Source organism: Miniopterus schreibersii (genome assembly GCF_964146895.1).
Source record: "Miniopterus schreibersii genome assembly, chromosome: X".
Classification (NCBI taxonomy): Eukaryota; Metazoa; Chordata; class Mammalia; order Chiroptera; family Miniopteridae; genus Miniopterus; species Miniopterus schreibersii.
The window spans coordinates 96802677-96826765 of NC_138104.1; the positions used below are offsets into that span (position 1 = coordinate 96802677).

Genomic DNA, 24089 nt, shown 5'->3' on the forward strand with positions numbered 1-24089 from the left:
TGTTTTTCTCTTTCTGTATGTATTGTAACCTACATACAGAATGAGTTAAGCTACAGTTAACTACATATAAAATGAGTTAAGCTCATACTGTAGCTGCAGTTTGATACCCATTTTGGGGTTTGTTTGTTTTTTAATTTTAACATACTGCAGCTCCTTGTGCTTTCCTAGACTCTATGTGTGGTTTACAGCCACATGATGGTTTGTCTTGTGGACACTCTCTGGCAGGATGGACCCTTCATAGTGCTTAAGAGCACTCTGTGGGTCAGACAGCTCTGGGCTAGACTTCTAGCTCCCTGCCCCATTTAATATCCTGGTGACTTGGGAAAGTGCCTTCATCTCTCTCAGCCTCAATTATTTTATCTGCAGAATGGGCATAATAATATCACTACTTATGGAGTTGTCAAGAGGATTAAACAAGGCAGTGCTTACCAACTCCTTCTGCTCTGAAACTGCCTCCTCTTTAAGAGAGAGGTAATATTATTACCATTTTTACAGATGAGAAGGTTCAGCTGGGTGAGGTCACTTGCCCATTGTCCATGCTAATAACTGAAAGAGCCAGGATTTTTAATGACATTCTGAAGCCCCACCTCTTGCCCCCCATGCAAACTACTTACTCAGGGGTAACTTGGCTAAATCACCCACCTAATAAAGAACAGAGCTGAAATGTCATTGAATCCAGAGTCTACAGGCTGTGATACCCCCCTGAAAAAGTGACTTGTGCGTCTTGTATCTCTAGGTTTTACTTGAAACCATTTTTTCCCCTGTGCCTTGGTGTTGTATCAGGCTCTGGTGGGCACTGATGTGGCGGGCCGAGGATGGGCGGATGCATTTGCTGGTCCCTGCAGTAATGTCAGGAGTGAATTTTCACAGCACAGAAGAGAGTCCATGAGTAGTTGTTGTTTTTTTAATCACAAGTGTATGATGCCCAGAGAGAGTCAGAAGTGTCAGCAACAACATGGATCCCATGTTCCAACCCTCCCCATTTCCATCTTTCCGTAATGATTTGATGTTGAGACGGTTCTTTGTTTGTCTTTAGCCTCCTTCACCCCGTCCAAGAATAGTATCCAAGAATTGTGCCCTGGCTGGATTCTTGGCCCCTGAATCACTTGCCAAGTGCAGCCTCACCATCTCTCTCCTATAGTCAATCCTGGTGAATAGGGAGATACTCTAGAACCAGTTCAGGAATAAATGCCATTGATTGCATTGCTGCCTCCATTACCTATGGAGTGACATGATGTGAGAGTAAAACAAGTAGTGACTGATAGGCAAAGAAACTCCATTATTCCAGTTTCCAGAGTACAGCTGGTCTGGGGGGGCGGGGGGGCCTTACTGGCAGCCTTGGGAGGGAAAGGGGCAGCAGGCTTAGAACCCCACCAAGGGACACCAGCCCGAGCCTTCATTTTGTTGAAGGTCCCATATCCAGAGCAGATCTCATTTAAAGTCACCCCAATGACTCTGAATCGCTTGGTTATTCAGCAGATTAAATCTTAATTGCAAATGCAGTTTCAGCGTAGGAGTACCATTGTGCTTGCTGGTTTCAGGCCATTTTTTGCTGAGCCAAGCTTTTCCAGAAGGCTGTTACAAATTTAGAAAGGGGGAAATGGTATTTCATTTGTCCATCAGAGTTTTGTTTTGCAGACTGAATGTATTTTAGTGTTTGTTTAAAGGTGCCAAAATGTAACATCCTTAGAGAATTGCTCTTTTTTTGGAGAGCTTCTCTGGATTGTCCAAACGACATCTAGAAAACACTGTCTGTGGTCCTTGTGTGAGAGGCCAGGTTTGCCAGCAATCTCATCTGGTATCATTTTGATTAATTTTTCAGAGACCCAAGAAGCCACCTCCTCCATCCGCTCCTGTCATCAAACAAGGGGCAGGTAAGGTACCTTTCAGTTCTGTCAACACAATGTGCATTGTTCTCTGCGTGTATTTACAGCATGCTTGGTAGAGCTCTAGATTCTTAGATTCAAATGCCACAGATTGCCAAATTGGGAAGTAATGATTACATCTCTGCAGGCAGGTTTTAAATAACTGCTGTTTTTCTTAAAAAATAAACATATCTTTAAAATGTATCCCTGATACAGCAAAAAAAAAAAAGTCAAACATCCCAAAGAGAATGACCAGAAAGACTTGGCTTTGGAATAAACCAGTTTTGTCTGCTTTGTTTTTATTGTTTTAATAAACTGCTTTTGAAGAGGGAAGAACCTAATTGTCCTCCTTCGCCTATGTCTGCCAGATCGAGGATCAGCTTGGAAGGGATTACTCTCCACAGGTCATAGGGTCATCATACATGTATAGTGGCACAGAATTTTGAATGTCTGTCCCATGTGGTTAACCAAAATTTGTACTTATTTCACTTACCCCCAACAAAAAATATTTTTCTAGAAATAAGTACTTTTCCTCATGATATTTTTAATCTTGAAAGGAGTCTAATTCACTTTTTCTGTGCAGTTCAGATATTAAAGTTGAATAATGTGGGAAGACTTGATGTCAGACATTGGGTAACTCGTTGCACAATGGAGTCTCATACATAAAGATAATTCATATTTCCCAATAGAACTCCTCTTTATAATTGTTAAAAACTAATTATGGAGAGAAATTCCTCCATGAATAACTAGGTAAGTGGCATTTAAAAATTAGCAACTAAAACAGAAGAAGAGTAGGGATATTTTTAGTTCTGCACACTCAATAATTATGATATTTCTGTAGCATTTAAAGTATGAATAAATTTCCAGATTGGATTTACAGATTATATTAGGAGGGATTTATTAAAGTTCTTTTGGCTCACCAGGTTTGGTGGGAAAATCAGCTTGACCCCAAATTCCATTTTCATTCCCTTCAGCATAGTTGAGAATTATAGAGATTAAGCCCTGAAATGGGATGTTAATTACATCTCTGCTCCACCCCCATCCTCATCAGCATTGAGCAGTTTAGTTTTGCCACCTAGTGGTTCTGGCTGAATAAATATTTTATTGTGCTGAAATTAAAGCAGGCTATTGATTTTCTTGTCTCTGAAAACCCTTTTCCATAGGGGCCTTGGTGACAGATCAGAGGCCAACTTGATGAGTTGAGTGGTTCAAGGTTCAGGTAGCCCAGAATGTATCTAGGATTAGATTCTTCATGGTAGAAGGATGGTTAGTTCCTCCTGTGTCTCTAGGAATGATACTGGACTTCTTCATTATCATTAGGAGACTAGATTGTAGTATGGTAGCCAAATTCTTATCCTTTCAAAACAGTTTTACCAAAGGTTATGCTGGATTTCTGAGGGCAAAGATAGATGACATTTTAACCTTCCTACATTATTATTGTTCATTTATCCTGCTGAATGATCTTGGGAAAAGCTTTGTGATGGGGAGATAGAGGTACATATTTTCCCCATCATCAACTTTCGTTGTGTTTGATTATGTGACAAAAATTCAGATATGAAATCGACAAAAATCAGATATAGTGTTTAATTTGTAGTGAGTTGTTGAGGAGATTTAGGTGAAGTATGTGTTCAGTAAATTTTTTAAAGTTCTTTTGGCTTTTTATGCTAGATATAATTGAGATTTTAGGACCAAGCACCCATCCATAGGGCTGGTCATGTAAGGAGCTTGTCAAGCACTCAACCAAGTCCATAAATCAGAGGAGTACTTGTGATTGGTTTTATGCATTAGCTATTTTTCAAGTGTTCTTACATGTCTGAAGTCACTTACGCTGATGAAAATGCCAGGAAAGGGAGCTGCTGCAGTCCACATGGGTAAAGAGGAAAGGCTAATTGGTACATTTGGGGAAAAGTAATATTTGAGGGATTCAGACACAAATGAAAGGACTTAGGGAGAACTACCATGTCTTCTTTGCACATCTGTCCATTTAAAAATATGTTCTAGCTACTACAGCTGCATAATAAACCACCCAAATTGGGCAGTGTAAAACAACAATCTTCTTATGCACACGAATTCTGGGGTCAGGAATTTGAACAGGGCATGACCAGGGTGTCTTGTCTCTCTTCTCCATGATGTGTGGGACCTCAGCTTGGAGTTCTGGACCAGGAGATGCTGGCAGATCCACTTGGAAGATGACCACGTCACTCTCATGTCTGGCTTCCCTTGGCAGGGGTAGTTGAAAGGCTGGTCTCAGCTGGGGTTGTAGGCCAGAGTGACTATAAATGGCCTACATGTGGCCTCTGCAGCATGGTGGCTTCAGGGCAGTTCACTTCTTACATGGATGTTCAGTATTCTAACAAGTAAAGCATAAGCTACTTGGTCTTTTAGGACATAACCTTGGAAATTATATGGTATTGCATCAGCCACTGGTTGAAGCAATCACAAGCACACCCACATTCCAGACAGGTAACATAGACCTCACCCCTTAATGGGAGGGGTAGCAAACTATTTGAGGCCATATTTTAAAAGTGCTACAAAATGGAACCCAGGTCCATGTGAAATTTCTTTTTATTTATAGAGCACAATACCCAGTGGTCCCTTATTTGCATATTTTGAAGATTAACTTCTTTATTTATTTATACACATTCCCTGCCTGCACCCAAGAATTTCCTGTAACTATTTTGATGCCTAAGGAAGTCAGATTTAAATATCAAAAAGTATTAGTGGTATTCTTATAAATTAAGGATGTATAGGCAGGCAAACTTAATGACACAGGACAGAAATGGCTTCTGCTCTGTTTCTTAGCAACTTGTGTTTGCCAAATAACACCAGCACTCAGCTTAGGGAAAAAAATCTATTAACTTTGCTGTTCCTGATAAATATTTAAAATGCTGGCATGTCTAATAAATGAGTAGAGAAAATGTTTTCTCATCACTGTTATCCTTCCCCCCCTAGGTACCACTGAGAGAAAACATGAAATTAAAAAGATACCTCCTGAAAGACCAGAAACGCTTCCAAACAGAACAGAAGAAAAAGGTATGAAATCAAGTCTGCATTGGCACTTCTAGAACAGCAAGAGATGAAGCCGTCTGTGACAAGGCTAGTCCGGATTACCCACAGAATTTGCTCATTCTTTGGAATATGGTTTTGATTGCTTTTAAATATCCCATATTTAAGGAAATAGGGGAGAGGGTTATATGGTGTTTCTTTGGGCCAGAAGTTCTCATCAAATGAAAACAACAGGCCCAGTCACTTAACACAATCTTCTATCCCAGTCTTCCTGCCATCACCACTCTGCCCACACCAGCAGCATCCTCACCCTCAGTCACTCCTGGGCCTTTGACCCTGGCTACAGACCCATGTCCTCCATCCAGAATGCTGGGAGAGGGGAAGCATGACAAAACCAGAAGAAGCAGCTCAGTGTCTACAGTCCCCTGAAGGTGGTCAGAAATGTCATTTGCAAGGAAGTAGTTTAACCCATCTCACACAGTCAGTTTTACAGATGTGTTTGATTTCTACCATTCTGAGTGTCTCTCCCAAGGAAATCTTCATACTGTGGAAGGACTCATTTTATTGGGTGCCTAAGATTTGATTGATCACGCGTTTTGTGGGAGAAGGTGCCATGTTATTATTATGAACAAGAAGCAGAGCACATTCCATTTTAAAAAGCAGTTATTTGTAAGTCACGAGAGAAATGCTGAGTTAATGAATGTAATTATGTGGAAGTGCTCCTTGGTGGCCTCAATTTTATTGTGAAATTTAATATTTTAGCCTGCCAAAAGTTTTACTGACATTGTGAGCTCTTAAGAAGTTACACCTCTTTCTTTCATAGTGAACTTGAGTTGTGGAACCTCATTATAAAGGTCGGATATGTATCACAGATCAATGAAGAAATAGCCATTGACCATGTGCCATATGGATAGCTGTTTGATAAAAGTGTGTGTTGTGACATAACCAGACACCACCCCCTGTCCTCATAAAGGACACATGGCTAGTTTCTGGCTAATAGCCAGGCTCCTTAATGAGGACACTTCCTACTCTGTTCCATGCTAACATATGGACTCAGCTAACATATGGACTCAGCTTACATGTGAACAGCCATCCTACTTGGCTGGCCAAGTGGCCACACACTTCTGGTTTCTTTCCCTCCCAGGATCCCTTGTTCTGTGCCACAGAAGCCCTGATCAAAAGCAACAGGGACCCTGGCCAGGTGGCTTGATTGGTTGAAGTGTTGTCCCCATACACCAGAAAGGTTTCAGGTTCAATTCCAGGTCAGGGCACATATCTAGGTTGCAGGTTCGATTCCCGGTCAGGCCGTGTAAGAGAGGCAACCGATTGATGTTTCTCTTACACATCAATGTTTCTCTCAAATCAATAAACATATCCTTGGGTGAGGATTATATATATACACTTCCTCTTTCAATCCCTTTCTCTCCACTCTTTTGAAAAAAAACCAACAGAGAAACAAGGGAGCCAGCCCTACTCTAAGACTTGGCCTCCTATCCTTTCCAGCAGGAGGAATCTCTCCTCCTTTGTGTTTCAGCTGAGCCCTTCCTCCCCTGCTCCCCATGTACCAGCTAATGAGTTCCCAGCATTCCTGGATGGAGCATATTCCCCCACCAAAATATTATGGGGATGAGCACTATGATAGCTACACAATAGCTGATGGGCTTTTAAAAGCTTGGCCAATTGGCCTGGGCACCCAAACAATATGGTGTTTGCAAGTAAAACGTGTTCAAAGTTCCAGCTACAAGTGAACATAGGGAACCTGCCTGTCCTCTGGTGGGCAACTCTCTAAAGTTCATTCTTTATAAAGAGGAATGTGGATACCTGCTTTTTATACCATGAACAGGGCAAGGCTAATTGGGGACAGGAAAATGAAGCTGTCACAGCACTGCCCAGTTGGGCCACCAAATATGGCTTTAACTTCATTTTAATAGCTCTGACTCAAAAAACCCTTGGAAACCAAATACCTGTGAAGCCCCAGTTTACCTCCCAAGTTCAAACTGCACAAAAAGAATCCAGAACTAGTCCTTGTTTCCTGAAACTCTTCCCCCATTATTGGCTTATGGCTCTTTACACAGGCCGACCTGAAAGGTGTCAGGCCTCTTTCCTCCCCACATCCAGCAGGTTCTGCGCGTCATTTATCAAACCTGTCAACTATTTACTGAGCACCTGCTATGTGCCTGGTGCCGTGCAAGCTTCTAGAGAGAAGACCAGGTGTGGGCCCTGCCCTTGGGGCTGACAGCCTCCAGGCTGTGCCAAGCATACAGACACTCAGCAAGTATCCAAGTGGAGCCTTTTTATACAGGGCTACTCTTCGTGGCTCAGGTGAGAAAGTTAAGTCTGCCTTTGAGGATGGGTCCAGCTGTTGAGAAGGGGAACATGGTAGTGTCACATTTCATCCAGGCCTGATGAGTAGGCCTAATGAAGGATGAGTAGGAGTTTGCCAAGGGTGGTCTGTGGCTGGAAGGGCCCTCCAGGCAGAGGTACCAGCATGAGCAAAGGCAAACAGTAAGCTGTGGATCTATAGGGCTTCTTCTAAATTGACAAAGAATAAAACATGCTTTTCAGTGTCCAACTTCACCTTCACAAATGGCATTGGTGATTTTTTTAAAGCATGAAATAAGTAATCTGCACATAAGTACTGGCACTTACACTAGATCTATATGTCTTCTTTCTGCTTTTTAAAACAATGACTTAAAGAAAGACCAGAGAGAGAGCCAAAACTGGATTTACAGAAGCCTTCCGTTCCTGCCATACCGCCAAAAAAGCCACGGCCACCCAAGACCAATTCTCTCAGCAGACCAGGTGCACTGCCCCCGAGGAGACCAGAACGACCAGTGGGTCCCCTGACCCACACCAGGTACTGCTCTGCTCTCACCCCTGGGGTGGCTACAGGGGTGGGTGATGGGTGGCCTAAGGATACTGGAGAAGGGCCTTGAGTGTCTGACTGAGGGATGGGGGCAGGTAAAGCTGCCCTTCCACCCTCAGCAAAGCTGTCGAGAACTCTGCCACTTCTGTCCTTGCACCGGTGCTCAGACAGAAGTGGATGCGAGTCTGGGAGCGGCAGCAGAGCATTTAGGTCCCACTCACAGGCAGGCATTTTCCCTGTACTTTATTAGAACAGGACCAATGGCCCTTCAGACTGGAAATGCAGGTGCCATGCCCACCTTCATCCCCTGGACATCCTACTGGCCTCAGGTGCACACGTCTCACTGGCAGCTCAGTCCCCTAACCTCCTCCCTACTCTGTGGTGCCTCCTTCCATACCTCCAGGCTCCCTCTGCCTTGACTACACAGCCCTATTGTAGAACCCGGGACCCATCATGGCAAATATTTTCTTAGTGTACTGAACTTATGAGACTCTCAAAGGCAAGGGACATATTTTGTTCAGGCATGCCTTCCAAGATGTGCCTGGCAAAAACTCATATTTGTTCACTGGCTGGCTGGACTCATGAGTTAGTAATGTGGAGCCAGAGTTGGGCACTGTGCCTTCCAGACATGAGATGCCCATCACTCCACAAGGAATTGTTTTCTCTACACAGGTTCATTGTCAGAACTTTCTACCATTACATGTATAATATACATGTTGGCATAATATACCAGAGCAAGTTGGTGGCATGGAGATCTTTGCATGTGCCTGTCAACACACAGTCACTCACTAGAGTTTTGTTCTTTTGAGCTAAGTTTGCATGGTGAGAGTCTCACAGGGCTTCAATGCCCTGGTGTTAGAGTCAGGCAGGCTTCTAGGCTCATGTCTCACCTTACCTCATAGGAGTGTGAGCCTCGGCAAGTCAGTGCCCTCTCATCTAACTTTCTCTGTCTGTAAATTGAGGATGATAATAGAACGCACCTAAAAGAATGGAACCAGGTAATTCCCAAGTATGTAACCCCATACCTATAAATCATTACTTTCATTTTCACTTTTATTATTACGTATCCAACTGGGTGTATTGCAATAAAACAAAATAGCTCATTTACTTTCTAGAAAATATTTTTAAATTGTGGAAAAATACACATAACAAAATTTACCATTGTAAGTATTTTTAAGCATACAGGTCAGTGACATTAAGTGTATTCACTCTGTGCAACCATCACCACCATCTATCCACAGAACTCTGTTCATCTTGCAAAACTTAAACTCTATATCCCTTAAACAGTAAGTCCCCATTCCCCCTTCTCCCAGCCACTGGATATGGCCATTCTTTCTGTCTTTGTGACTATGACTACTCTAGATGCCTCATATAAGTGGAATCATACGGCATTTGTGATGACCCCTGGGGAAACTAATGGGACCAGGACCACTGTTGAGTTGGTCAGGCCTGTACATGTTGTGCCCTCTTCTGCTGATTGATAGCAGAAGGCTGTTTGCACATGCACACAACAGAACCACTTGAGCACCCTGATTACCTTAGCAAAGGCCACTTCAGCAGCATGGTCGGCCCAGAAGCTAGCACTTCAGATGAAAAAGGTCATGTAAACCTATGTACTTCTAAAGAGAATATGAACTATGAAAACAGGGAGAATGGAGCAGCAAAGAGGCACATCACTTTGTGGTGGGTGAAAGAACAGAAGCTACACTCTGCTTTTGTTCTGTTAGTCTTCCGGGGACTACAGACATTTCGATTAAGTCAATAACAATTTCCAGAATATCCCCGCTGTGCTCTCTAAAGATCTGATCCAAAAAGAAGTGCAATTGCAATGGCTTTTTTGCCTTCGAAGGTTGCTCTCAGCTGTCTCATTAAGGGATAGGTGCAGGCTTTGCAAGCCAACAATTAGACCTGCATGCAAGGGGGAAGGGAGTGAATAATGCCTGCCAACTCTCTGGCTTCACAGAGGCCTCTTCCCTGCCCCCCCCCCCCCCCAGCCTCTGCTTAGTTCTTCTCTGCCTCCAGCCCTCCCAATATCCAGTTGTCCATTAGAAGTATGGGTCTCCAAGGAGGATGCATGAGAGGAGATTGTCCAGAAGCCAGTGAGAAATACTTAATGTCACATTGTGTGTGGCATCTGAGCAGTCCCCAGCCTCCCATTTCCCCCCTACTCCTGTGGCTGCCCAGTCCCCAGAGCACTGGTTTTCAGAAAGGTAAGAGGGGGAGGAAAGTCCCACGTTTCCTCCCTGACAATCCTAGGAAGTAGCAGGCTCAGGCAAGGCTGGAAATGTTTGCAGAGCCAGTACCTGCTTTAGCCACTTGCTTAGCCAGTTGAAGGGAGGACAATGCTTGCTCTAACTTGGCAGTTCTCAAACTTGGTGTGCATTAGAATCACCCAGAGAACTTATTCAGATCACTGGGCCCCACCCCCACAGTTGCTGACTTGGTAGGTCTGTGGTGAGCCTGGGAATTGACATTCTAACACACTCCCAGGTGATGCAGATGCTGTTGTCCTGGTTCCACACTGCCAGGTCCCCTGGTCTAGATTCTCCCAAGTTCTTGACAGTGCCTCCCTCCTTCCCTGGCTCCTTCTCATGTACCTGTTAATGCTCCCCAGTTAGTACACCCCTCTTCTAGAAGCCTTCCCTTATATCTCACGGTCGCTCTCTCCTCCAAATGCCCAATACCAACATCCGTGTTTAGCCTAGTGTGGGGCCCCATGCTGTGCCACTTGGGATGCTCGCACCCCCAGACTCCTTTACCAGATTTCAAGCAGATCAAGAGTGTGTTTTGTCATTTCCACATGCTTTATAGGGTTGAGCATATGGCAGTGGCTTATTTAATACACTTGTTGAATGCCTTGGTTCCTAAAAGGAGGGAGGTGCCAGTGCTCACATTTTGTTCACTTTGCCTGTCCTGTCATATTTCCTTACCTCTGAGCAAGCTCTGTAGTATGTATGTCTTTTATGTTCTAAGTTTCCTAATGCACCATGGATTTCAACATAACTTTTTAAAGAAAATTTTAAAAAGGCTATTGCTTCTCAGTACTTCATGCACTTCATATTTTTTGCTAGGCAGTTACATTGGACAGCCAACCCATATAGTGGTTTATGAACTTGTTTAGTTCTGCCAAATTAATTGGGATAGGAATGTTAATGTCATTCTAAGAGTTTTGTGTCTGTGATCCTCTGCTAAGAGGGTATTGTCTGTTGTGTGAACCCATGTCATCGCTAGGATTTACCTGACCAGATAGATAGTTGGATGGACGGTTGAACCCATGGATAGACATCATTGTTTTCCATTCTTTTTGGGAACCAGGAATACAGCTCCAGCTGCAGTGTCTGGGCTCAAGCTTCCTCTCACCAGCCAGAAAGCTCGCTGCCAAATGTGGCTTCCAGAAGAGATTGATTTCTTTCTATTTGAACAGGAAATGACATCTTTTAGGAAAAAAGGAATACATAAGTTTAGGAAGAGGGGAATCATTTTTAGATGTGTTCACTTAACAAAATTATATAGAGGGACTACTGTGTGCAAAGTGCTGTTCTGGATCTTAGTAATGGTGGAGCTTAAGCACTGCAGATCAGTTTTCAGGAATCATGTTTAGGGGAGCTAGAGGACACCAGTGCACATTTGCATGTCCATTCTGAGCAAGTGGAAGCATGCAATTCACATACCCGTTGGTAAGCATGTGCTTCCAATTTCTAGAAAGTAAGTGAAGATGGAATTTTAACAGGAAAAAAATACTTCTTCAAAAAAATATTTAATACCAGAATTGATTTAAAAATTAAATGCTAATAGAAGATTCCCCTAGGCCATAAGTACAGCCTTTGTTTGAAAGTCTGTACCTTGGGGACACATTGGTTATTATTTCATAGTAGGCAAAGATAGTGTCTCCTCGTCTTGTCCAGTTCACCGTGTAAGTAAGGTGTTGTGATACAGAAAGCATTCTGTCTACCCTATTTGCACACTTGAGAAAATGCAGGCTCAAAAGTATGGAGCCTATTCACTCATTTTGATATTTGATCATAAATATATTTCAAATGACAGAATATACCTAAAGCTTTTTGTATATGTGTGTATACACACACACAAGAACATGTAATGTTCTATGTCTGATGTGTATTATCAATTAAATAAATATATGTTCAGAAACCTCTGTGAGAAGACATCCGGAAACCTGGAAGAAGGGTCCAAAATTTAAAAAAAGAAAAATCCAAGGAAATGTTGGCAAGAAGCAGGCTTCTCTGAGCTCTAGCAATTGCATGCAGTGGGAGGCAACAAGCCAGAAACCTGAGGGGCAGAGCAGGTGTGTGCCTTCAAAGGAAAATAGCCGGATAGGGAAAAAGGCAGGCTGGCTAGACCAGAACAGGTTTGTTAATCTCACAAACACAGATACCCCAAGTCATAATATTTTTTTCTTTTTCTTCCCAAAGAGCTGGGAAGCTGGAGCAGTAGAGGATGAGCTTTGCCCATTGTCTGCTACAGCCCTTGTTCTCCGAGTGGGGGCAAGTGACTGGCAGGGCAGGGGACAGGGAGAGCTGGTATCTGGGGGCCTTGAGTGATAGACAGGGGTCTGGGACGGAGGGGAAACCAAAAGGCATAAGGAGGAGGTAAGGTGAGCAAGAATGGAGTGGGAGAAGTCAATGGCCAGAAGTACAGGAGATGCTGGTCAGAAAGGGGAGGTTGGTGCTCACAAGTTCAGAGGTGGAGTAGGTCTGAAGAGGGGGCTGCTGCAAGGCTCAGGAAGATGGCAAGATCTAAAGTGAGGTGAGGCTGATGTTCCAAAAGCCAGTGTCCTCTCAGATGGATGTTGGTGTGTTCTGGGAGTTGATGACATTTAGTGATAAGAAAGATTCAGTAGGGTGGTAGCAGGTCATTCAGTGAGGACGTTGTGGATGTGGGAAGTTGATTACCGTGGCCCAAGAATCCCAGAGGGCACAGTGCACTGACTGCAGATGTGGAAGCATGTGTTTAAGGAGGACTCTTAGTTGGGATATCAAGCTGTGGGCAGGAGGACTAGTGACTTCTCAGACCTGTGCTGCTTGGACATAACCTATTGCTTTAAATGTTTCACACACCAGGTCCCTTTCCTGTGAAGGGTAGAGGGCTAATACTGGGAGAACTGGAGCACAGGATGCAGTTCGGAGGGGCAGTGGAGTTGCAACATTTTTACTTGTAATGAAGATAGAGCCCTGGATTTCAAAGAAACACTGGGAGATAAATGACTGTTGAGCTCCAGACATTTTAGCCTGAGGCAAAGATTAAGTAAACATTTATATGCCAAACATCAACTAAGTGCTTAGGGAAGGGTAGATATCTCTCTTGAGACCAACTTACCCACATGGAAGTTAATTTTTCTTTAGATTTACACAGACATTTGGGCTGCTCAAGCCCCTGGGGTTACAGTTTAGCAGAAAATAAGCTTCTAGGTCCTGATTGCTCTGTGAGGTGTCTGCCCCCCCCACCACCACCCCCTCGCCGAGCTCACCAAAAGCAAGCATTAAAAAAAGACCTCTTTGCTCTTATTAGGTATAAATGAATCAATTAATCAAAAAAAGAGGAAGAGAAAGATAGAGTGCATACACTTGTTCCCTAAGTAGGCTGGTAAAGTGTGCACTTGGGTGTTCAGGCCATCATTTTGAGTTTGGATTACTCAAGTATTCCAAATGTGTTTTCAAAGAGTCCTAGTGATGCATTGTGTGATGTTCATTTCTCTTCTTTTCTGCAATTTGGGACCAAGACATTCCTTTGGAGAATTCAGGAGAGAGATCTTGGCTAGAAATTACAGAGGTGGGTGTTGTTGGCTCATAGATGGTAGTTATAAGCATGGAATAGCTATAATCACTCTAGGAGATTACGGAGAAAAGAAGAGAGTAAAGACAACAATGAGGAAAATTGTTATTTATTGGGTAGGACTAGGAGCTGTTGAAGAGGGTAGGTGGAGTGTGATGTCCTGGAAGCTGGAAGAAGGGAATGTGGAGCAACTGATCTGTGGGTCTCATAGTTGAGTGTGCACTGAAATCACCCAAGGGCTTGTTCAAACATAGATTGCTGCTCCCCCAAGTTTGGAATTCAGTAGGACTGGGTTAAGGCCAGAGAATTTGCATTTCTTGTGAGCTCCCACTGCTACTGCTGCTGCTTGTTGGCTGACCATGCTGTGAGAACCACCACCGTAGTGAGCACCAGGGAAGACTGAAAGGTGCCCACAGGCTTTGGTCACTAGTTGGCCCTCGGTGATCCCAGTCTAGCAGTTTCTGTACAATTGTTGGGAACAGGAGACAGACTTGGGGTGAGTTGAAGAGAGAATGAGTAGGCAGTCAAGCATGTGTAGACTCATCTTGTGAGAAACTTGGTTATGGTAAATGGGTGTTTAGGTATGGATTTATTGATGAGTGAGGATTGTATGTGTGTGTGTGTGCATATGTGCACATGTTTGCATGTGTACATGTTTGTGTATGTGTGGTGTCATTCATTTGTTTTAGATATTCATCAGGTATATTTGGTCAGGCCCTCTTTGAGGTAATAATTAACTATGTTAACCAGACATGGTTCCTGCCCACCCATTGCTTTGGAGCCGTGCACACTGGGGTCGAAAATCCAACCCTCTAGTTACTTATCCTGTGACTTTGGGCAAGACTCACACTTCCCTGGGTCTCAGTTTCTGCCTCTGCAAAATGGCACAGTGAGGCCTACCTTGCCCAGATGTGTAGATTTAAATAAGCCACCATACCTCAGGCCCCTGGTTTCTGCCTGGCACTTGAGAGGCACTCAGCAAATACATGTGTGCTCCTTTCCCTCTCCTGAGAGAGCTCGGTGGGTGGCTTTGGTGTGAGAGGGATTCCTACATGGTGGCAAGCAGGTCATGCTTGGTAGCTCCTCATGGACCCCCTCAGAGAGCACATCAGGGGGTCTCTTGCGGGGGGGGGGACAGAAACCTGAGCAGCCTCCACCAGAGGCAGTAAGAGAGTTAGGGGAGTAGGGACTCGGGGAAAGCCAGGGACTGAGGGAGGACAGTTGATTTCTAGAGCATAGGAATCCCATAGGGCAATTACCTTTTCACATTGTAGGACTGTCTGCATTATTTGCCCACCTGGTTTCATTTGCATGTATAAACTTCTCTCTTTACTTCTTTCCACTCACACTTAGAATGGATTTTATTCCCTGCAGTGAGAACTAAACAGTAGTGACAGGATTTAGCCCTAGTCCAAACTGAGGCACATTGATTTTCCTGCCAGAGATGGCCAGAATTGGGCAGAGAAATAGTAGGAGATAGTGACACTTCACACAGGCACAGTGCTAATTGGTTCATATAATGCTTTTTCCATGGGCTATTTCTTTGAACACTCTTCCTCCAACTGGCACCCCACACCAACTTTTCTCAGAGTCCCCCTCCTCCAGGCATCTTTAAAGCCCCTTGCCCCTCTAAGGTGCCCAGTTGTGGGTTTGCAGATGAGGCTACAGGTGTCATCATCCTTTTGCCTTAGGGGGTGTGTGGGCTTGTCCTGCCCTGGATGAGCTCTGAAGTGAGGCCTGTTTCCACACACGCCTGCAGAGTCTGCACAAAGAACAGAAATTTGGAGGAGAATTGAGTGGGCAGTGTCCCATCACCTTCCAACATGTTTTCACCAACTATAAATAGCCACGCCTGTTTGTACTCATCCAAACAAGGACACAGTGCAAGGGGAGAGCTGCCAGGAAAACCACTGTGCTTCCCACTCCTTGTGCCCCTGGCCTGGCTCGAGCTGTCCCACATTTGAATGGAAAGTTTGCAGTCAAAAAGTATCTGTGATTTCTGGGACATTCTCGGCCACCAGGTGGGTATATAGGGACTCCACAGATATCAGCAGGGCCTTTGGGTTCACATTTCTGGGAAAGGGGAAGGAGGCTCCTCCTGCCTTCCCTCATGCTGATGAGTGAAGGAAACTGGGTTACTGCTGCTACAGTTTCATCCTTTCCTGATGGAAGGATTCAACCTTCCTGGACAGTAACTTCCCAGTGAAGAATGCTTCCCAAGGACTGGCTTCACATCTGCTACCTTCACAGTTTGGGGGAGCCCTCTTATAGTTGTTTATTTAAGAGAGAAAAAAATCTCTAGAATCATAAAACGTGTGCATGTGGATGCTCATTTTGATTATTGCCATCCCAAGTATGCTGGGCAAAGATAGGACTTGGCATCAGGAAGTTTCCATCTGGTTTCAGCTCTGCCACCAATTAGCTGTGTGGCCTTGAGCATAGGACCCTTGTCCACCCTTGGAGCACAGGATCCTTGTCCATAATAAAATGGGGGCTCAAGCTGAGTAATCTGATTCAATCTTAGTAGTCAGAGCCCAAGTCTGAGACATGATGAGTGGGCAGCCAGGAAAGCAGAAGGGGAGCGTTTCCTTCCATTGGCCTCTTATCCTCAGTGCATGATTGGACTAGGACAAACGAAGTGAACTATAGGACCTGGTGATTTTACATTAGATGAGAGTGATAAAACAAGGTTGCAGAGTTGGAGCAAGAAAGAGACAGGGTAACTCAAGTCATTTCTCCAGTATCTTCACATTTCACATCTGCCATCATCCACATGAGCTGACAACCCCCCCGGCTGGGGTGAAAACTGGAGAAAAATAGAGGATTCATGGTGTGCACTTCTATGGTTTCCCAAGCGCAGGGGATGGGGCTTTTCTATTTCTTTTCCTTTACTTCTCTCCCAGCTCTTTCCCCCCTATAATGATTTTTAGGCAGTTAAAGCCCAAACATTTACACTGTAGTAATAGATCCTTCTGATGACTTCCAAAAACAGTCATCATCAGTACTTGGGATCTTTTTGTTCAGTGAGAATTGATGTGTTGACTCTTTTTCTCTTCATTGCCACTCACCTCCAGAAGGGCTGTGGGGTCTTTTGGGTGGCTTTTGTTGCTGCTGTTAATGCTGCTAATTTATTTATTTACTTGTTTCCTTGCCTTGGCTTCCAATGCACTCTAACACCTTTTCCAGGACACATGTCTTGGCTTAACTGTCCCAACTTGGGCTAAATTGGGCCATGCCACTGGCTGAGCTCATGTTCTCAAGGGATGCACATGGCACACCTTCCACGTTTCTTACTGTGCACATATCCGATCTCATGTCTCAAGTCCTAAGTGGTAAGAGTAGGCCCTCAGGGTGGGTCAGGTGTGTGATTTTTGTTTATTATTAGTACTTTTAAACTCAGGGAGCAAAGGCAATTTAGACAGCTGGCAGTGAGCTGCAGTGACCAGCTTCCTGGCATCCTTGGTAGTTCACCAGCCCCTTGACCAGGAGTCTGAGAGAAGCAGCTTTGAGAAGTGGTCAAGAGCTTGGGCCCTGGAGTCAGAGTTACTAGGTTCAAATCCAGACCCTACTAGTCTACTACTTTTATAACCTTCTATAAGCAAGTGACTTAATCTTACTGAGCCTCAGTTTCCTGATCTATATAATGAAAAAAAGGGCGTCAAAGGTAAGGTTCTCCAGGAAAAAGACAGGCAGCATTTAGTGTGCAGGATCTGTTTTAGGGCTCAGTGCCCACTGAGGGAAGAAGGAAGCAGTGTTGGGCAGAGAGAGATGTCAGGATGTGATACTGGCTTACCAAAGCCTCAGCCAACTCCACAGGGAGCTTTGGGGCTAAAATGGTCCCTCCAAGTTGTCCTGTGTTGGACTGAAATGGCCAAGACTTGTATAGCATGGGTTATAGTCTACCCTGGAAAGGGTGTGCCTCAGCCGAGGAGACTCTTTACAGCTGGGGTGGTCCCTGGAGGAGCCAACAGCACTCCCAGGAGCAGGGACACCCAGCCTTTCCCTGAAGGAAGCTCTGGGCCGTGTAGCTCTGTGTCCATGAGGCAGAGTAGATATCTCAAGGGCTGGTTGTGATGATTGAATAATATATGAAAGGGGCAATCCTCATGCCTGGCTCATGGTAGGCCACCAGCTATCAGTTGCTGCTGTTATTTCTATGGGATTGTATGTTCTACTTCATCCTGCTGGATGTCCTTAGGCTAGTCAACTTGTTCCCTGTGATTTAGGTTTTCTGTCCAGTAAAGCAAGGAGACTCTTAGCAGCTAGTTGCGTATCCAACTCATGTGTTTTAAGTGTCCATAACCAAAACTGCTGAGAAAAATACAAGAACATAACATTATTTTGATTTAAAAATCAGAAATGAGTAAGGACAACCTTGTTCTGATATCTTTAGATATATGGTGATATGCCTGCTTTCTTGTATTTTCTCCTTATATTTAACAGCTGTGGGCAGAGAAACTCACCATACAAAAACCCTCATAAGAGCTAGTAAATTACAAAAGGATGGGCTTTTTTTCTTTTGTTGAATTTAGTAACATCTTTAACTGACAAAATGGTATCCATGTGTTGGGCAGACTGGAGGAAAGCAGGGACCATTGAGGACTGCAGTTTCATTGGGCGTCAGCGGCTCCAAACACGTGCTTTGGAGAATTTCAGAAATTCTGGTATTTTTTAGAACTAAAACTCATTAGCATTGTTGTAAGAGTCTATAAATACAGTGAAAGGCATTTACAAATAGATTTTGTAAAACGCTTCCACTCCCACAGTCTGAACACTGTCAAAACACCAGCTGCAGCTTCCCTACTTGGAAGGATCAGACCTTTTTTAAAACTACACCTACTGTGTTTTCAAAATAGGCTTACTTCTGGCCCTGTATAGAAGATAATTTCAGCTGAAAGCCTGTGTCTGGCTCTTGGTATGAGGGATTGGGGCTCAGTAGAGAGATGGGGGATCCCAGTCTTTCTTCCTATCAGAATGTGGCTGGCACTTTAGAATCTGGGGAAGGGTCACTCAGGGATGGTACTGCCTATTTCTTCAGGGTGGGCCCTCATGACCTGGGCCTCTCAGTCTAGGATTTGTAACTCTACACACACCCTAGGTGAGTTCCAGGTGTGGTCACAGGTGATCACACGGGCACCTGTGGTCAGAGATTCTTAAAGGACAGTTTGTACCAGAGGGCAGGCAATCTCACCTTTTACCTCGATTATATTGTTGGGGAGAAAGAGCAGAAGCTGCATGAATTGTACAGTCTCTAGCATTAAAGGAAAATTTTGAAAGGAAAGAAAAATTTACCTATAGTTTTATCCCAGAGACAACTACTATTAATGTTTTGGACTGTTTTCCCCCCATCTTTTTCCTATGTATGATTTGGATTTGTTTCATTGGTTTCACATAGGTCTGATCATACTGAATGTCATACAACTTTGCCTTTTGGGAAAAATTGCATTTATTGTACAAATACATAATGCATGCCCATTTTAGAAAAAAAGGCACATGTTCATTAATTCTACAAGTGTTTTTTGAGCCCCTGCCCTGTACCAGGTGCTGAACTGGATGCTAGAAATCACCTATTAGACTACCCTGGAATAACCACTAAATATTCTTCCAGTCTTTAAAAAAATCCCTCCTCCTAATATATCAGAAGTGCACATGGTGTGTGTGCATTGAGGTTCATGTCATTTTAAATTTGCCTTTGTTCCTTGATGTCATAACATCATAACACCCTGTTGTCACAAACTGTTTATAAATATCATTTCAATGGCTATATAAAAATATGCCAAATACCATAGGTTATTCTATTGTTCTGTACTTATGAAAGATTCCAGTTCTTTTCAGTTTTTTGTTATTACGAATAACACTGTGATAAACATATTAACCTGCAAAACCCATTTGGGTATTTTAGACTATTTCTTTAGCATATACTCCCAGAACTCGTCCAAAGTACCATAAAACGAGGTATGCCTGTGATGTGCAATAGGGTTCTCCACAGTCCCTCAAGATAAGGCTAACATTTGACTGGAAGCTTCAAGCTGTCAAATCAAGGAGGGAAATGGCAGCTCCAGGGTTCACAGTTACCAAAATGTATGAATAAACCAAATGTTTCAAAGCAGCCAACTTGTTCTGCAGTACAGGTGCTTAACTGGTGCGCAAAGCTCCTTCTTCTCCCCACCAACACCCCCTCTGATTTTCCCCCCAGCTGCCCACCAGGGGGTCACCTCAGACCATCCTCCCCTTTGGCCAAAAAAAGCAGCCCAGTGGAATTAACTGGACTTTCGTTGCCTGAGTGACCTGTCTCTGTGGACAGAACACGTGTTCTTATCAGTTTTTGGTCCTTGGTGTGTTCCCAAAAGGACAGAACTGTCTGGCTGTGGTAACTTGAGTTCAGTCAGTTAGTCTAGAGGAGGACAGCACCCAATCATTCAGGCTCCATAGATACTAAATAATAATATTAAGCGCCCTGAAGACTTTAAAAAATGAAAATGCTTTCCTACTAATAATACTTCATTTCTTAAACATTTCATTCAGAAAGTTACATTCAAATTAGTGGATTCTGGGGCCTCCGAATAAAATGTTTTGAAATAGATTTCCTCAATCCCACTGTTTCTCTTGGCTCGGATCTGTCCAAGGGAGCATGCCCTGTGGGGCCCAAGCTTTGGTAGCCAGGGGATGGAGAGAGAATCCGCTATGGAAACCTGGCTTAGGAGGGCCCCCACCACCTTAGGGGTTGGGGTGAGGCATGAAATAAAGGCTCTGCTCTGAAGTTCAAGTTGCTTCCCCTTCCCAAGTAGAGTAGTCCATGTTCTCCTTGAACTTTGATTTCAGCCAAGCTCTGAAAAGCCCAGCAAGTCTCATAATGCACACACAGACAGTCTTAGAGCTGTATTTTTCTCTTGGTGAAGGCCAAACCATTTGGCTCAGCCCTTGTTCCCTGGAGTTCTCACCTCTGCTAATCTTCAGTTGAGGGTGCTTGAGGTTATACTTGAGGTTAAGAGTCAGTCTTGTTCATTTGGGAACTGACGGAGGCTTCGTTCCATCCATTGGGTATTCTCTACCATCACAGGATATGCATGTCACACTGAATGCTACCACCACCACCCCTCTTGAGTGAGAAACCCAGGCGTTGGCCCTGTCAACTCCCTCCCTTACTCCTACGTTTATAGGTCTCCTGCTTCAGTTTCTCTGTCTCCCATTATCTCCAGGACAAACTGAACCCTGCAGTCTGACCTTTGCCAACCTTTCTCCTCTCACTACTCTCTGGGGACCTCAGGCTTTAGCCCTGGGACTCCTGGCCACTCTGGGTCCTTACTGATATGTCCTCTCTCCTTTTTCCTCCAAGGCCCCACTGTAATGTCATCTCCTCCATGTGCCCGGGGACTGCCATGCATATTCCCTGCACTGACTGAATCCTCCCCAGAGGACTTTGATGTGCCTGTATCTTGTACAGCCTATACCATGTGGGCTTGTGGTTGTCTGTCTGTCTCTCCCATTTAGACCATGAGACCCTTCACAGTAGGTACCACCTGGCATGGCCCTCTCAATACCCCCATGTGTTACTCATTATGTAGTTTGGCCTCAGGCCATGGTGACTGCCAGAAGCCATGAGATGGACTATTTCTGTTGCTTTCTTGAGAATGACTGCTTGGCTTCACCCTCTCATTTTATAGGCAGCATTTTTTTTTTCCTATTTCACTGCCATCCTATACCTTGGATAATCTCATTTGGGAGCTGCCCTTTTGGAAGAATTTGGAAGAACCTTCTGCTCATGCATGAATGGGCTGTTTCTCTCATCATCTTGGAGGCCCATTCCTGTCCCCAAAGGCTGTTCCTTACCCAAATACAGAGGGAAGTCACGCATGTCCTGATGGGCATGGGGGCACCCACCCAAGAGCTGTCTAATTTTACAGCCTGTGCTCTGGCGCCAGCTTTCAGGCTGCCAGATCTCAACTTGACACCTTGTGCCTGTCAACAGCCTGGCTGATGCCTCAGCCCCAGGCCAGAAAACCTTTTCCTCAAGGTTAAAAGTAGTTGACCTTTGACAAGCAGCGTTGGCTACATTCCTTGCTCCTTAAAAGGGAAGCTCCCAGTTACTGTTTGCTGGTGCTTATTTGGCCATCAGGCAGGGGCAGGGCCTGCATTGTACCCTGTGTACCAGCAGGAGGGTTTGTGGCTAAAGGTGCATTGCTGAACAGTCGTTATTAAAATAGCCATCTTTGAAAATGTGTGCTGGAGAGGGGGGCATCCAGTCTGTCGGCCACTTTGCACCAAGGCCCAAGTGTCTGGAGAACTCTTTGGCTCCTACTGGCTTCCTCACAGGCGACAGTGCCACCTGCCCCACACACAGCACACTCCTTAACTTGTGTGCAACAAGAAAGCTGACAAAATGACAAGGACATGCACCAATTATTAAATGCCTGGACTTGTGTTTTGAATGTAGGGGTGACGGTCCAAAGATTGACTTGGTGGGCAGTTCGCTATCCGGCATCCTGGACAAGGATCTCTCGGACCGCAGCAATGACATCGGTGAGTAAGGAGAACATTCTTGCTTCTCTTTGCACAATTTTGAAGGAACTGCAGAACTCGGTTTTTCCCTTCAGGCAACCTGATGAGAACTAACACAGCTATTTAAATGCAAGGCTAACAGCCCTGGTTGGTTTTAGGTGTTGCAGTTTTGTAAACAAGGGAAGCAATGTTGGTTCCCACATTAATATACAATGCCTGGGATTTTTACTCTCCCTGGTCTTACAAATTCCTTGCAAGGTCCAATGAAAAGAAATGATGAATAAACCTTTTTGTAAAAGGGGGCATTAGCACTTATGTTCATATTTTTATGCTTTTACTGTAATGAGGTGAATGGGTAAAAATGCAGAATGGCAGAGTTCATTGCAAACACAGCACTAAGTGTTTTGACTTTGAATTTAAAATGAGCTTTGGTATAATAATTGCCACTTAGTTCAGAACATGAGTGAGTTTTCCCAAGGTCAAGATACCACCATGTGATAAATGGGAAGGTAGCTAAATCTCTGTGGGTAAAAAAGTTGGAGGGTCTTTTGAGGATATACATGGGTGGGTTTGAGGTCACATGTGTGCTGGTTGAGGCCACTGTTGGTTTCACTTGGGTGACAGCCCTTTTAAGAAGTCCAGATTCAAGGACTTAATTTTTTTTAGCTTTACATCTTTTATTTGTACCTATCATGATCATAAGTTAGCACTGTCTCATATTCCACATAAGAGAAGGGGCTACATTTTGGAATTTGCCTCTTTTAAATTAAAATTTTAATTTTGAAATAAGTATAGATTTTGCATGCAGTTGTAAGAAATAATGCAGGGATCCACATATACCCTTTACCCAGTTTCCCCCAATGGTAACATCTTATGAAATTGTAGTGCATGATCACAACCAGGATATTGACATTGATACAGTCCACCAGGTTCCCCAGTTTTATTAGTACTTGTGTGTATTTAGTTCTATGTAATTTTGTCACATGTAGGTTTGTGTATCCACCACTGCAGTCAAGATACAGAACATTCCATTGCCACTAGGATCCCTCTGTTGCCTTTTATAACCACACCCATCTCCCGCCTGCCTCCTTCTCTTCCCTGATGTCTGGCAGCCACTATCAGGGATTGATTTGACGTGGAAGATTTCTAGCATCATTTGTTTTGGCTGCTCAATTTAGAAACAAATGTCTGACAGTTGGCAGGCCCTGTAAGAGGCACCAGAGCACCTAGCATGAGCATTCTCATCACCTGAGGTTACTCCTCTGCTGGGATGGGTGCCATTTTCTTCTGAACCTGCTAAAAGAGTTGCATCTTCAAAACTGCTGACCTGCAGTCTCTGATCTGATCTTGTGAAGGCTTGAGAGTAGGATGTGTCATTATGACTGTAAACACCCAAAGTACTTGTCTTGTTTCCAGAATCTGTTCTGTATCCTCAGTCAGCTTTTGAGAAGCTTAGTCAGAAAGCATGACCTAGAGCTTCTGACAGCTTGGGCTGACGCAATAATAATAGAAACACTGGCCTGCTATAGCATTTGACCTGGTTAAAGGGCAAGGAAGAACAGAGCAGTGATTGGCTGTGAATGAGAAGGAATCATCGGAATGAGCCTGATTAAGTTCTGGTTCTACAGCTGCAGTTTAGCATTCAGGCCCCATTTCAAGGCAGGGTGGCCAGTGGGCACAGTGTCGGTGAAGGTACTGTGTGTTCAGTTTGTTCTTATTTTGACAAGAAGACATTAATACCAAAAAACTATAATTCTTCAAGGTAATAACTTAACATATATGTTATTTGCATTGTGAGAAACAATGATTGACAGTCATGAAATCAACCACTACATACTTGAGTACCTACTACTTTAATGCAAGGCTGATTGGCTACCAAGGCACTCACACACAGTCCTGCCTTCCAGGGTGTTTGGGTCTCTTTGGACCCCTAACACAGCAAATGAAAAGTGAAGTAACACTGACGATCTATCTAAATGATGACTGAGTGGTTGAAAGTAATGCTGCTCAGAGTTGGGGATGCTCCTTTGGCGCCCAGGGTGTGAGCGCAGGCTCTGTGAAGG

General features: G+C 44.1%; 1 protein-coding gene across 7 annotated transcripts in view; it reads left to right on the forward strand.

Moving 5' to 3' along the window:
* The window catches only part of SH3KBP1 (SH3 domain containing kinase binding protein 1), a 309900-nt gene that overhangs the window by 253090 nt on the left and 32721 nt on the right, over window positions 1–24089 (forward strand). For all 7 annotated transcript variants that reach the window (XM_081126121.1, XM_081126120.1, XM_081126118.1 and 4 more), the window contains 4 exons: window positions 1823–1874; window positions 4818–4898; window positions 7569–7728; window positions 21962–22047. In XM_081126121.1, the coding sequence (XP_080982247.1) occupies window positions 1823–1874; window positions 4818–4898; window positions 7569–7728; window positions 21962–22047 (379 nt within the window). The remainder of the gene's footprint in view (window positions 1–1822; window positions 1875–4817; window positions 4899–7568; window positions 7729–21961; window positions 22048–24089) is intronic.